Raw genomic sequence first — 15,979 nt, forward strand, 5'->3', positions numbered from 1 at the left:
CCCGCCGCCGAGCCGCCCCGCGCCGGCCACGGCCCCGGCCCCGGGCGCGGAGCTGCGCCGGCCCTCGGCTCCCGCGGGGATGCGCTGCCTGCGGCCACGGGCGGGGGGCGAGCCTCGAGCGGCTGGGAGCCGCCGCCGGCGGCCCCGGAGGAGCTGCAGCGGGAGGTGGAGGAGCTGCGCTCGGAGAACGAGTACCTCAAGGTGAGCATCGCCCGCGGAGCCCGGCCTCGGCGGGGAAGGGAAGGGGGCGGCAGCGGTAGAAGTGCGGCCCCCTCCTACCTGGGAATGCGGGGACCGCGCCTGGGGGGAGGGCGAGTGGATTCGCGCTGCTTGGAGTCACCTCCCGCGAGACCCCCCGCCCCCGCTGGACCAAATGCCAAATTTTACCCGCGGGAGAGAAAGAGAGGCAGCGAGAACCATCCGGGCGCCTCGGCCCCCTCCTCCCCCGCCCCCACGAAGAGAGACCGCGGCACGGCTTAAGGGCTCATAAGCGTAGGATCGCGGCTCCCTGCAAAGCCCTATTTGTGGGCGCTGGATGAACGTCAGTCCGGTGCAACATGTACCGTGGCAATGCTGCGTTTGGTTGACATGGTGGTAGCTCAGCAAACCCCGACTCTTTCTAAAGCGCCGCAAACACTCTACTGGTTAGCAGGACTTTGCTTTCCAGGAACTGTTTTCCTCAGTATCACCCTTTAAGAAAAGCCAAAGGAATAGGTTCCCTCATTTGATGTGGAAAGGATGGCAGCATTATGTGCTGTGCTTATTGTGTTACTTTATCACTGGAAAGTGAAGCCACTCGCTTTGAAGTACTAATAGAACAACAAGAGCAGCAAGAAAAAAGTGTCATTGCATCCTTGTACAGGTAGAAAAGTACATCTGCATGAATCCATCCTCGGAGAAAAAGCAAAGCTAAATTCAGGCAAGCTCTGAGCTGGGTTGACCTGTGGGAACTTTTAGTTGGACTGGTACTTACAATCCGATCTTTTGGCAGAGCAAAGAAGCTACATGCATAGAGATCTATAAATAAGATAAACTGAGATAATCCTGTAACCACAGCCACTGTTTGCCTCTGGTGAGAAAAATCTTTGTTCCCTGATTTTGGAAACACCCTGTTCTCAAGCAAAATAACCATGGAAATCCATGTAAATCTAGGATTCTTACTCGAATAAGAACTGCAGTTTGGTGTATAACCTTGGGAGAGAAGGGTGCTAAAGATACAGGCTAGGCTCGTTAAGGGGTTTTGGCTAAGGTACAGGAAACAATATTCAGCATAGCAAAAGGGTAACAGCAGGGGTGCTGCAAGGTTCTTTGCCGGGTCTGGTGCTGCTTAGTGAACTGGAAAACGGAATGAGCAATGATACAGCAAAATTTTCAGATGACATTAAGTGAAGTCCAGCAAAGATCAGACAGAACTTAATCATAAAGTTAACCCCTGAGGAAAGTATGAAAGATAAAGGCAGAGGATGGTAAAAAAAATCTTAATATTCAAAATCTGAAGCACTTGGAGGGAAGAATAATGCACTTTTCTGTTTAAGTGTGTTGCATTAACTTGGGAGCATCATGAGAGAAGGAGCAATGAAAATCTGCAAAAACTGTTAGATTACAGTGGGAATTGAACAGAGACTAACTTAGAAAAGCTGGCAATATTTTATAGAACTGTAGCTGTTACACAGGTCAGTGAGTGTACCTGAAATACTGGGGGCACTGCTGGTCATCTAGAAAAGGATAATACAGAACCAGACCAATAAAAATTATTGGCTCATAGCAAAGCTTTTATAGCACTCATTGGATGGGAAACTGAAGTGTGGTAGAGAAATGTAATAGTCTATAAAAAGATGAGCAGCACAGAGAACCTTTATCACAAGCTTTTGTTTTATTTGACAGCCTAGAAGCAAGAGGAGATGTAATGAAATCAGAATTGATAATAGGAATTGCTTAAGGAGTAAGTAGGTAACTGGCACTGCCATTAGAAGGCATGAAGTCCAGGAGCATCTCCTTGCATTACAGGATTTGCACAAGTATATGAGTAATATATACTTAAACCCATTACAAAGTATGTGTCAAGCCCTCTTTCTTTATACTGAAAGTAATTTTTAACTATGGGAAACTGAAAGAAAAGAGTTTGTCTGAATTGTCTAGGACTGACCCCTGTTAGTGTGTCCCACCTGAGGAACTCTGTGATCATGGGACCTAGTTGCCAGTGACAAGGCTTAGGTAAACTTTATTCTGCTTCATTCCAAATGAATGTGCAACAGTGTGCACCCTGTGCAACAGTGCCTTCAGATCTTTCACCTTGATGTCTTCATCATCTACAGCAATTTTGTCCCAATGCTTTTTTGATTCAGATTGTGACTTTTTCATGCTAAAAGTATTTCTGAGACTGGTATGATACAGAATGGTGATGATACAGACTGGTTTCTTCAGTGGGCATGTTCTGATGCCTGGAAAGCCATGAGCTCACACTATTGCCTCTTCTGAGGGAAACGAGTACGTTGTCTGCTTTCCTTGGCCACCTGGGCACATGAGGTCTTAGTTCTGCTCCTCTCTCAAAATGGTTAGAGACAGCCTAGTGGTGCAAAAATTATCAGGAGAATCCCCAAACCTCATTTGCCTTTCCTAGGAAAACCTATAAAAAACATCTACAGATTAAAACCACAGCATTGTCTGAGTTGTTTACTTGTGGGTTTGTTCCGTGTGTTATTTACAACGCAGTTCTCTTGGTTGGCATTGGAGTGAGCTGTGTTTCTCCAGAGGGGGCTAAGGGATAACAGGGATGCTGTCAACTGTAAATAGACAAATGATTAGATAAATCCCAGAAGAAGCTGTTAATTTCCTGAGCATGGCCATAAGCCAAATTTTGTAGCTTTCACTCCTCCTTATCCCTCCCTGCAGCTGGAGTGCAGCCCTAAGTGCACGTAATAAAGTCTTTTTCAGGGAAATTTAATTTTCATATAGGAGTATCTTCCATGTGTCTGTAACACACGTTATAGAAGATACACACACGCACACACACATAGACTTAGTGCTAAAGATTGCTAGAGATTAAAGTGTTACCAGAAAGAAAAAAAACAAACACAATAATTTGTTTTTGTTTCTACACAATAAATACCAGAAAGTCTCCCAGAATGCAGTGCAAGCTGCTGCTTCTGCAAACATCTCATATACCATGAGCCAGATTTTATCCTGGTATCAGGTTTCCACCTTATAATGTTCCAGGACTGTCTTCAGATAAGAATTTGGCTCTAGCCATAGCTAACTAGCTGCAAAGCTAAGCATGTAGGTGAAGTGGCTGAGGAGAAAAGTTTACATTGAGAAGTCTCTCTTCTACTACCACTGTGAAATTTCATCATAGATTTCAGTTTCATGTATTCCTTGCAAGATCTTATTTCAGCTACCTATGGGGGAAGACTGTAATATTACAGCAGCATTTAAAAGGTATCACTTCTTTGTTGGCGTCTAAGAGAGAAATTTTGTCATGGCGCTCGGCTCTGTAGGACCAGGAGATCCTTGGTAACTGCTGGTAGTAGATAAAGTTTTAGTTACTGCTAGTCAGTCCTGTTAGTAGTAGCAAAATACTGCCCACACAAGTGGTTGATTTTCAAGTTTACTTTAAAGTGTCCAGCGCAGGGAGAAGTGTCATTCACTATGAGATTCCTCGGGAAACTTGGAAAGAAGCCTTTTGTGGTATAGAGCCCTCTGAAGGGTGAGGGATCTTAAGGAAGAAGGTCCAAATTTTAGCAATTAGGCATGTTTTTGCTCTGTCTCGGCCAAACTTTAATTTAGATTGTGTTAATTAAATAAACATGCTAGCAGAAACAGCAGTGGTGTTTTAGTCACAACACACGCCCCTTTTCTCTTTGCATCCTTCACAGCCATAATGTGAAAGCAGCCTCCTACATGAGGCGTGACACTTCCCACAGCCCTTAAAATAAAACTGGTGCTTGCTGTGCTTTTCTTCACCTGGCCTTCTGTTTGTGCCTGTGCTGGTCTAAGTTCAACATGCCAGAAATGCTGCTACAGTGTGGACTAGCACAGAAATATACTATCTGGGATTTATTAGATAACTGTCTTGCTTTGTCTTTTTTTCTTTCTATATTCATTTGTAACTGTGACATATTCTGGATATAAATTGACTAAGGGCCCACTCCAGGCTCCTTATTCCGCTTTGATGCATCTAAACTATGTTCATTTTTGTTTAAAATCACAATGTGCGTCATATGAGGTTACATTGTATTTCTTTACTCACTTGAAACTGTAGCTCTTTGAGTTGTAGGCTTGTGCTGAACTTAGGGGGAGTAATTCTACCGCTTCTTTTATTAACCTGCGGGGATTTGTGGATGTCAAAGGGTTTTGCAGACCAAGAATGATGCAAAGTGATGGCACCAATTTTTTTCCATTTAGTGAGGGTTACCAGGGTTAGCAAAATAAAGCTCATCCCCTATCTCTGCTTGACATGCTGCTTTTCCCACCTGGCGACTGGTGGCCCCGAAGAGAACGGAAGGTGACAACCCGGCCCGGGGCACCAACCCCAGGTGGCTGGGCTCAGCCGGAGGGACGGTCGGCTGTCGAGAGAGATGTCACTTTGGGGGAAGAATAGCGAGGCCATGTGCCTTGTTAGCTCCAGCTGTGTCCCTGGCAGCCCCCACCCTGCCTGGAGGGGATGAGCTGCGTGATGCACCGGGCAATAGTTTGCCTCGGTGGCCCTCAGTAGAGGCTATCAATGTTGCCATTGATGAGTGCTCGAACAGCTTCACCAGCCCCAGCCGAGGATATGTGTTGAAACAATACTGTAGCTAATGCTTGAATGAAGCAGAAAAGCTGCCAGATGCTGCTCTCGCTCTCAGATCCTGCAAACTTGAAGCGGCCCTGAAGTCAACAGGTGCTCACGGTCCTGTGACTTTTCAGTTCGCATCTTGGTTTGTGCACAAGCTTCAGACAACGTTGGATTGGTGAGTGACTTGTAAAGTAGTCTGCTTTGAAAGCTAAATAATAACATCAGGGGCCCAGGGGCTTCAGGTTCATTAACATATTTTGCAAGAGGCAAAAATAATGGTTGTTGCTTTCTTCCCAATCAAAGCCTTTTAGAGCATATTTATCCCTGCTGCAGTTCTGCTGTAAAGTGCTATGGGGGATGTGTTTATTTCTTAGCAGCAGCAGCAGTGTCTCCTACATATAGACACTTTGAGATATTTAAAACATGAAAACAGAGATTATGTAAAATCACAGTTCATGAATCTTAGATTTATCAAGGACTTTCTAGAAGCTCTGGATTCACCAGTGCAATAGCAGTTACCCACTGTAATTTCCACTCTTCCTCCCTTCCCCACTCTCCACTCATTTGATTAAATGTATATTAAATAGCTTTCTATTTAGAAAACAGTACTGACATAATCTATAAATATGACTTTTGGCCAAATTAATAAACATATTTTTTAGATAGACAATTGAATTTCCTCCTTCTTTTGTATTTTCTTAAATACTATACAGTTTATAGATTTTGTGTGTTTTTGTCTTCCTAGTTTGCAGTTATTTTCAACTTAATATATAACTTCTGAACACTGATGTGTTCTAATTCGCTGGAGCCTAAAGACTTCGCTAGTGTGCATAACTGTACTCACATAGCAATGAATTCAGTATCCATGTATCTTTTATGCTATTTTTTTGCATGTAATTTCTCCCTAACAATAATTTTCAAGGTTTTTTGACGCATGGTTGGGTTCCACTGTTTAGTCTCTATTCATGCTCTGAGGTAAGAGCTTTCTCTATTTTAGCCAGTAATTCATCTCAATGAAGGTAGATCAGCAGGCTGACCTAAATGCAAGTGGTGCAGATGACCCTTCCTCTGCAGTTTAGTGGTCTTGCTTTGGACTGCATTTAGTCTGGCCCCTTGAACAAAACATCCCCATCATGCATATGTTTTAAAGCTGTCCAGAGGACTCGAGTAGCGGAGCACATTTGCTACACCCTTGGAGTGTAGGTCTCTGTTTTATTTCAGAAGGAATCCGTTTCTTGCATGCTCTGTGGACAGAATGAGTGTGCAGTTGGTGGAGATGATTGGAAAATTTATTTTCAAACCTTGTTACAGATCATAACCAGACTGGCTGGGCAGACAGAGCCCATAAGTTATGCAAGTATTCCTGGTCATTTCAGTGGGAATGACTCAGATGAGTATGGGTTACTCAGTGTAATAGCTGTATGGCCTGACTTTTTCTCTCTCTTTCTCTCTCTCTCTCTATTTTTTTTTTTTTAAAGAATCATAAACAAGGCATATTCCTGTAATTTGTTCTTAATTATACTTCATTATAGTTAAATCAATAATAAACAAGCATGACATCAGTAAATGTATTAATGAGGTAATGGCTTCTCTTCTGACGGGCAAGTCTTCAATTTGCACAGTACAGACAGAAAATGACCTATCAGTATGCATTTGGGCTACACAGTGATGAAAATTGCACACAAGTCTTTCCCCCTTTCAGCCAGTTCACATTGGCTTGGTACACTGGCAGGCAAATGGGGAATCCTGATTCTGTTGCTTTTGCACTGCAGTCTTGGGGACTCCTGCAAACAGAGCATCTATTTGTGTGTGGCCCTGTGTCCATACAGACACCCTGTGACTCTCAGTTGGGTAATTCCTATTAGACCCCAAATAGCTGGCCTTTAGGAAGTCATTTGGGCCAAGTGAAACCATAAGCTGAAGGACTCGGGCTGGTGGAAGTGGGATTTCTACTGCAAATTTGGAAAGAGCTGCCAGTTAGAAAACAGACTTCCTTTCGTTTTTTCTGATGACCAGAGTGACATAGGGAAATAAAAGCAGTTTATCTTTTCCTAAACAATGTTCTTTCTTCCAGGACTCTCTGACTCGTGCTGTTCTTACTGAAAGTAATAGCATAATTACCATTAAATTAAAAGGGATCAAGAGGAGGCTTTCATCCCCTTCAGGAATGCACAACAAAGTGAAGCTTCTGATGCCAGCACTTAACCTCCCAATTTCAATTGCCACTTTGGGGTGCTGGAGCAGGTCCTCCCTGTTTAAGGAAGGGAGCAGCTCTCCATTTTTAGATGAACAAAGAGGGATGACCACTTCCTTGCCTGTTTGTTTTAATTACATTTAAGTGCTTATTCTGATCTCTTTCTTCAGTTTTACAATATTAAACTCTACAGTATGAAGCTCAATACCTCCTGAGAGAAAGAGCTTTAATTCTAACTCACAATAATAATAGTAGTAAGAACAATACATTTTAATTAAGTCAAGGGTTTGGCTTATCTGTTATTTCTATCTGCCTTGTAGCCAGAGCATCACTTTTTTTGCAAACTACCAAGCTGGGAGTTTTGGCTTTGCTGCATTTACCTTTGATTTCACAAATGATTGACATGTTTTCCTTCAAAACAGCAGTTTGCCAGTTTAGTAAGCAGGACCATCACAGTTTCAGTTACAACTTCCCTTTCCATGGGTCTTTCTTTAAATTACCTTCCTTCATTTTCTGTGCATGGATCACTTTAGAAGGGGAGTTTAAGCTGTTCTGATTTTCTAGGTGTGATTGTAACAGTTCTGACTTAGGATCTACTAACATACAGTTTCAGGGTCCACAGCAGAATCACAAATACTTGCCAAGGAGAATCAGCTGCTAAGAGATGGAATCATCTACACCCTTGTCACTGGCCTTGTGGCCTGTATCAAAAGCAAGATTGTGTCTTTATTGTAACTAAAGTTAAACTGTTATGGTTCAGTTAGAGGTTAACCCAGTATCTAAAATGGTGTGCTGACATACAAAATCTGAGCCAGATTTTCTGGAGGTGACATGTTCCTCTCTATATATTTATTATATAAAAATAGGACTTCATGTTGCTATTCAAAAATATTTAATCTGTCTGATTTAATTTGGGTCTTTTCCTCTCTAGGTTCAAGCCCCAAGCACTGCAGCAATACAGCAGAAAATGGGCTGATGCTGCATGCAGCCTGTACAGTGAGGCTTCTGCTCCTTATACAGTCAAAATTGTTTGTGGCCTCATGTTGCCTTGTTTTAAAGCTCATCCAAAGGATGCTGTATCTCTAAATACAGGAAGTTGGATACAGTTTGATTTCTATGTGAAAATTTTGGGAGTAGGAAAAAAATTAATTGTGGAAAAGAAACTCCGTTCCGTCAAAAAAATATCTGAGAGGAGAAGCATGTGAGATTTTTAAAGTACAGCTTCCTTCATTGTATTCTAAATTTTAATTCATCTGCAAAATTACACTAGAGAAAAATGAACTGTGTATTTATAATCAAAACCAGAGGCAAGCATAGCAAAAAAAAAAAAAATCACTGACTTGCAAAGTCAGAGTTGTGCTGATAAGGGAGATTGAGAAAATTTTGGTTTTACCAGGAGGTTAAAGACAGTCCTATTTCCTGAGGCTCATGCCAATGCTTGCAACTCTTTGAGGAACTTCTTTGGTGTGAGGAAAGACATTGGACTCAAGTCTCTAACAGAGACAGAGTGACTTTTACAGCTGGGAGAACTCCCATGCCCACAGACGGGGTTTGGGAATGTTCAGTTTCAATGGGATGAGTGTTTCAGGGATTGGGTTGTTTAAAATTATGTGAGTTTCACTTTCCAAGTTTGGTTGCAATAAATGCTTTGAGATCAAATAGTGTTTATTATTTGTCTTTAGAAACCAATCAGATTTGCTAACAGCAAAACCTGATGAAGATAAGAAGGAAGTTTAAGAGATGAGCAATGACATTATAACTGCAGGCTACTTTATACATGAAAGCCATTGCTTAGTTCTTAAATGTAAACATCAGATTATAAACCAGATCCCATTGATTTGTTGATGACAGTTGTTTTTCTTTATTGTGGATTTGTGTTTCAAAATTTTAATTTAGAACCAAATTACTAATCTAACATTAGCATTCTGAAGATGATATTAAGAAGTTAATTGAACTTAAATCTAGTTGAGGTAAATTTAACATCTGAGTCTGAAGACAAACCCTACAAAATGACAAAAAGAAAACTCCATAGGGCTGTGGTAGCTCTGACAGGTAACGATTCTACTTTTGGTATGAGTACCTTAGACAAAATATCTCATTAATAAACTGAAAATGCACAAGTGTACTCCTTTTCCTAGGTTCAAAAGCCACTGCTACTCTCCAATCAGTTTCTAAAACCTTGACATTTTCTTCTGCATCTCTTATCTTCACTGGGTAAACTTTTACTTTAGCTCTTGAAAGTGTCTATAAATGTGAAGCATCGTGATAAGTGTGTACACAGGAAAGAAAAACAGGTCTTGTTCCCAATCCAATCAAGCATGCATTGCTATGTTTTTCTTTTTAAAATATACATCATTTATCAAAACTTCACCAGTGCAATGGCTGTAAACTGGCCAGAGTATTTGGCTGTGTCCTGAGGAGTAGATAGGGCCTGGACCCTCAATTGTTTTGAAATAATCCTGCTGGATTTGGTCTGCAGAGCTCATTTGCTTCCTTGAAGTCTGCTGTTTGTGCTTAATTAATGTGTTTGGAACTTCTGAGGATGTTATTGCTGCAAGGGTAACCTCGATGGCAGTGCTTACACTATTCCTTTTCAGACAGTGTATGGTGTGAGCATGATCCAGCACACTGGGGAGTAACTCTTGAGTTTCTCTGTCCACACAAATATCCTGCTCCTGCACTTGTCCCAGGGAGACTGTGGGACAGGATGCTCCTGCAGCAGAAATCTGAATGTATTGAGAATGTACAGTGACATAGTAGGCTTGTGAGAAAACTTCTTTGTCCTTTCAGAGCATCCAGGGAGAACTGAATGGGCTGTACTGGTGGAGCAAAGCCTCTCTTATAAGCCCAGAGTTGTAATTTTGGAAATAACAGGCCTTGTGCATACCCAAAATTTATGCTGGCTCAGCTAACTGAAATTAAACCATAGGTCCATACTGGTGTTTTTATGCATGGATGGGATGTTGGTAAGAATAAGGCTGCAATTCTAACATAACTGACAAGGCTAAAGAAGTTCTACCCATCTTCCTTTGGTCAGGACCATGCTCAGGGACAAGATCTGCCCTGCAATTGTTATCAAATCTCCAATGAAGCAAGATTAATAAGTCAGTCTGGTTAGGTTGTGGGAAGGGGGAATGGCTGAGAGGACTGCCAGGAGAGTATGGGCGGATGTGTTCATGCAGGGACTGGACAGGGATGGTTCAGCCAGGGGCAGGGGAAGCTTTGTCAAGGGTACTGACTTCATAGCAGTGCCCTCTCCACCTGAGACAAGTGTGAAATGTTCTCTGGCCACCCTTGGTATTTCAAGTGTGAAATAATCTCCAGCCATCCTTGGTATTTCAAGAGTGATTTAGAGATCTGAAGTGAGGTCACACTGCAGCTAGCCCCAGTGCAAGTTCTCCTGGAATCTTATTTAAGCAAAGTTTTCCACTGAAAATTTGGTCTTTATTATATCAAACACAAATTTAAACAGACCAATTAAAAATTTAATAGTTAATTTCAAATATTTTCCTCCTGGCTCTTTTTCTTGATTTTTTCCCCCCAGCTTTGTTTAAAGCTTGTAGAATCATATTTTTTTCTCTCATGCAGTAGTTTAATACCTTGTACCCCTCTGCTTGGAAGACCTTTGTAACAGTTCTAGCTGTGGAGCTTCAGTTATGCACAGATTAAACAAATGGCAATGATAGAGCTTATCCTGTTCAGCTGTAAATCTTTAATCTGACTTTAGAGAGCAAGTGCCACTCATGGTATAACATGGAATTGGGACAGTTCATGATGCCCAGAAAAGAATGAGCAGGTTATTCCCGGGGGCACAGGTTTTGTTTTGTTCCTGCAGTCCTGTTATTGAGATGTGTGTGCCCACTTTCTCCTGCACACAACCCATGTGTCATTCAGCCAGTGCATGGCGTTAGGCTCAGATGGGACAGCATTTCCATATGGAGCAGTTCAGTATTTTGTGTAAAACATTTTTCAAGGGAAAATTTCATTTTTAGGAGGGGTTGGCTGTTAAAAAGGCACACACCACACAGAGATGTTGAAGTACTTGCTTTAGTAGGTTTACTGTAGTCTAAGTAAAACAAGGAATCAGTTCAAACAGTGGTAAAGTATTGTGCGCTTTTAATTTTAATTGGAGACGGTAAAATGAAGGTCATCAGTTTCAGGAGACATGAGCATCTGGTTTGTTTTTAATTATCAAAGCAGCTGAAAGAAATATGACAAGTATTCATTAATTTAGTTCAGCATAATTACTCAATGTTGGGTTAAAACTTCTGCTCCTGTGACTTCTGGAGCTGCGTGTTGCAATCTGTATCATTTCATTAATATGGTATCCTAGTGAGCATGTTTCCTATTTTTCTCCCATGGGTGAGATTTAGAGGTATGATGGAGCACTGTTTTGACTTCTCACAGGATGAGCTGGATGAACTTCGGGCTGAAATGGAAGAAATGCGTGACAGCTATTTAGAGGAAGATGTTTACCAGCTGCAGGAGCTCCGGCGAGAACTGGACCGGGCAAACAAGAATTGCCGCATTCTGCAATATCGTCTCAGGAAAGCAGAACAGAAAAGCTTGAAAGTTGCACAAACAGGCCATGTGGATGGAGAGCTCATTAGGAGCCTGGAACAGGATTTAAAGGTAGGTTGAGAGATTCATATTCATAGCAAAAGAGAGCAGACCGTGATGTGGCAGTGGAAGTGAGTGTGACACATGAAACAAGCAGTAGTTCTCCAAATGTCAGGACCAATTTCCTACTGCTGTGGTGGTGAACAAATATTCAGCTCATCATCATCATCATATGTGTCAATGACCAAAAAAACATGTGTTTAGACTCAAAATGAAAGAAATACAGTCAAGTTACATTTGTGCATTTGAAAGATTTAAAAGGTCTTGTTTTATTGGTTTTACTGAAAATCTTCACTTTGCAATACTGTATAAACAAGACCTGATACGCTTTTTCCAGTTCATGCTGTTTCCTTCCTTTTCGCTTACGCCAAGTAACTGGAAAAAAATAGTCAAAGTTGCATTTCTTAGAGTCTAGTGAGTTACTTGTATCAGGAACAGACTGTTATATTTTTGCAGGGCAGATAGAGAATCAAAATGCTCTGTCCCTAAAAATACAAATTCCTGTAAAAATTACATTCATACTGAAACAGTTTTTGTATCTTTCAGAAATGCTTCCATCAAAACCAAGTAAAACTTTGTATAGGCTTTGTATGTTTATCTAGCTTAACTCGTCTTAATATTGCTATCTTGTAGCTGTTTTTAAAATATCTTCTGTAGAGAAGGACTGCTTACAACTGGAATTATTAAGAATGTTGTACTTACAAATGTAAAACGTAAAACCTTCTGAAACTGGAATGATTTGTTGTCAGTAGTGGAAATGAGAGTAACATCAAGTCATCAAACCTTTTAAAATTTCAGATCTAATTTTTTGTTTTATGATGAAAACCAACTTATAACCTTGTAACAGTAGCAGTGATACATTACTCTGTAAAAATCTTGTACGTAGATTTGAATGAAAGATATATTGAGTGTTTTTAGTTAGTTGGCTTTGGGTTTACTGATTCCTTGCAATTCCATAATTCCTCATGTTGTATGATGTATCACCTTTACAAACATTTTTGGAGTAAATATCTATTCTTGTTAGGCTGGACTCAGAAAACCTAAGCTGGCATATATTTCTGTGCTTTCATATCACTCTTGCCTAGCTGTGATTGCTGCTAAAGCAGCAAGTTTGCATGGATGGAACTGCTGCATACACGTTGCTTTGATGGATGGCCCGTCAGCTTTATGCACAATTCCTTGTCTTTGGCTTTATCTGTGTGGTATGCTGGCACTTTGATGGGCGGGTTTGGTATCTGCGTGTTTCCTCCCGCTGTTCATGACTTTGCCTTAGCATAATGTGGAGAGGGAGCTGGAGATGGGTAATCAAATATATTTTCATTCTGGATTTCTTTATTAGAAATGAATATTCATTTTGGTACTTGGAAGGCTTTGACTGTTCCATCAACAGTGTCATAATTGAATTAAAAAATCTCTTGGCTGTCTAGGGCTGTAATATGCTTCTTACTGTAGGAGACATACTGTAGCTGTTGCTCCTCACGGATAATCTTCATGCATCTGTGCTCTTTTGACCAGGTAGCCAAAGATGTTTCTGTCAGACTGCACCATGAGCTGGAGAGTGTGGAGGAGAAACGAGTTAAAGCAGAAGACGAAAATGAAGTCCTTCGGCAGCAAATCATTGAGGTGGAAGTATCCAAGCAGACGCTGCAAAATGAGCTGGACAAGTTAAAAGAGGTAAGCAATTGTCAGAAAAGCCATGCAGAGCAGTATTGCTGGATTAGAATGGAAATTTGGCACACAGGTGTCTTAGACTAATTCGTACATGAAATGCTTGCTGATATTGCTTGTACAATTGCCCCAAAGGTCTCCTTTGTTATATGTCCCAGATACGTCATCGGTAATTTAGAATCAATAGAGATGTAGATGAGTGATTCTCCACTTTTTTTGTCTAGGGCTTCTCACAGGGCTTCTGTCCCATTTTCAACTGTCTCCTTAAAAACTCTCTTCCTGCTGGAGCAAAACTATCTTTGATTTGACTCCAGCTAGCTAGCTCTGGCTGTTCTTTACACAGACTGGGACTTCCACCTACTTGAAAGTCAAATGAGGTGTGCATGACTTGTCTCTGAGAGCAGGGTTCAGATAGGCAAGGCACTGTTTTGGCTGGTACTCCTCAGTGGTGGCGGTGGAGACATCAGCATGAGCTAGGCAGCAGGAATGTGGTCTGTAATGTATAAATAACTTTACACTTCAGGCACAGAAACACTGTCTCTTGAGAAAAGGAATAATTTCAGCTGGTGCTGACACATAGTCATACTGGGTGAAGTGATGATCCTTGGAAGGAAGTGAGCTGAGGAGCAGGGGACCATAAAGGAAAGCACTTTGCTGGAGCCTACATCCCGATCTGTAGTGGTATTTCTGCTCTCTTAACAGTATGGCAGATTGGCAGCTCACAGCCCCTGCTCTGTTTTAAACCAGATTGAGATAGAGCATTTAAACATAATGAGGTAAGGCATTTATCCTCTGAGCCCTGGTCAGATTTAGAGAGCTGGTGCAATTATGTGTTATTTTAATCTTTCCAGCATTACTTGTGAGTCAACTGGCACAAAGCCTGGCTCAGTTTTATAAGGACAACCCCTATTTAATTTAATATGTTTGAGTTATGAGTAGTCCAGTGCAGGAGTTTTGGACCATTTTGTACCTAACAGAACAGGTCATCAGCTGGTGTACGTATCAGTGTTGCTTAGATCACTCGTGAACCTGACACAAAAGATAAAGTCTGTGTGATGTTCTAGCTATTCTTCTCCTTTCTCAATTTTATTTGTGAATGCTGTGCTAAGTGGACAGGGATACCATGTTACAGGGCCTGCAGTCTCTACTCTGTACAAAAATAACATCTCATCCACTGTCCTGGTTGTATTGTTTGTTGTTGATTAACACGCAGGTCCACTGGGTACGGCTTGATGGTCATGGGGTTTGAGCACAAACTAAACTGTGGGTGAGAAGTGGGGGAAAAAGTAGTCCAGGAGTGCTGAAGACTCAGGCTGGCTCTAACCAGGCTGAAATTACTTTGCCACTTAGGTTGCTGCAGCCTAGCTGTACTGGGAAGCCCTGCTAAGTCAGCTGTCTCTCTGCTGGGTTGCAAGATGAAGTGAATGCACCCTTACTTTGTAAGCATTCCTTGCCCCATAAGAGGTAAAAGCTATAGGGGAGCTAGGGAAAGGGACACATAGCAGGTAGAATGATGGGATGTGCTCATGCTGATCTGGAGATAAAGCAGGGCATAAGATAGATCATGAGATGTAGTTGTAGTAGTAGTAGAGATAGTCTGGTTTCACATGCCATGAGTTGTGGCTTCTCTGGCAGCCACAATTTCACAAGGTCATAGGAGGTGAGAAGATGGAGGTTGGAGTCCTTGGCAGGTCACACAAGGACAGATGAGCCAAAATCTGGAGAAACACAGCTACGCATGTGTCAGATAATGTGTGTTTGCAATGTTGTTGACATTGCTGAAAAAAAAAATATTATTCTTCACTGAAGATGTGTTCAAATAACTACCAGAAGCAGTGCTTCCTTAGGAACATTTAATGTGTGCAAGGAATGCATTATAGACGTGCCAGTGGGAAAACTAGTGCTTTATATATCAGGACAAAAGTGACCCCAAAGCCATGTAGCTTCTTCTCAACCCACCCCGACTCTGCATCTTGTCTATCTAAAGGCTGACAGTTAGAAGGAGCGTTTTCCTATCTGGTCCTGGAGTGTTGCCTGAGATCCAGTTAAAGAGTATTCACTCTCTGATATAGCTTACTGCAACCATATGCTCATTTGCTGTAATATCCTTGACTATTCTCAGCCCTTTTCCTCTATCATCAGATCAACAGAAAGGTTTTCTCACGTCTGTGTTCATATTTATTGCTTAATTCAGTGCTAGTTTCTGCTTTGGCCTGCAGTACAATTCCCTCAGGTCCCGTTTCTCACTGCAGTAGATGGCATATATGTTGATTATCTTTAATGTATTTTGCATGCTGAAATACCTTTAGGAATTGTACACATCTCTTTCTTTAAAGCCACCTTTGGTTTCGATCATAATCTTTTGAAGAATTTCTAACATTTATCATGTTTAGTGCTGTTATATATTTTTTACTCCAGTACCTGTTTTGGTCTCCTGTGATATTTTCAACTTCTTGGTTGTATAGGCTTGCTCTAGCTAAATAAAATTCTTATTTCCTTAAGAAAGAAGCCTTACAGTTTTAACTGGGAAATTATTTTTTGCCTCCTACTGACCATGTAATTTCAAGTTGTTGTATTAAGTTGATATGAGAGAGACTTTCCTCTTTTGTCACTAAATAGTGTTTCTCAGTGCGTCTTACTTTTGAAAATAATCCTTCACAGTCCTCTCCTCTCCTCTCCTCTCCTCTCCTCTCCTCTCCTCTCCTCTCCTCTCCTCTCCTCTC

At 41.5% G+C, this 15,979-nt stretch overlaps 1 protein-coding gene across 1 annotated transcript; it reads left to right on the forward strand.

Moving 5' to 3' along the window:
- Positions 1–18: 18 nt before the first annotated feature.
- On the forward strand, positions 19–13,358 carry LOC121666131 (protein SOGA3-like). Its single transcript, XM_042031277.1, has 3 exons — positions 19–201; positions 11,376–11,600; positions 13,104–13,358. Exons 2-3 carry the CDS (start codon positions 11,403–11,405, stop codon positions 13,341–13,343), a joined length of 438 nt encoding a protein of 145 aa, XP_041887211.1. The 5' UTR covers positions 19–201; positions 11,376–11,402; the 3' UTR covers positions 13,344–13,358.
- The last annotated feature ends 2,621 nt before the right edge of the window (positions 13,359–15,979 follow it).

The sequence above is a fragment of the Corvus kubaryi genome, unplaced genomic scaffold, assembly GCF_017639235.1.
Source record: "Corvus kubaryi isolate FWS band 111438036 unplaced genomic scaffold, C.kubaryi_AGA036_p1.0 132, whole genome shotgun sequence".
Classification (NCBI taxonomy): Eukaryota; Metazoa; Chordata; class Aves; order Passeriformes; family Corvidae; genus Corvus; species Corvus kubaryi.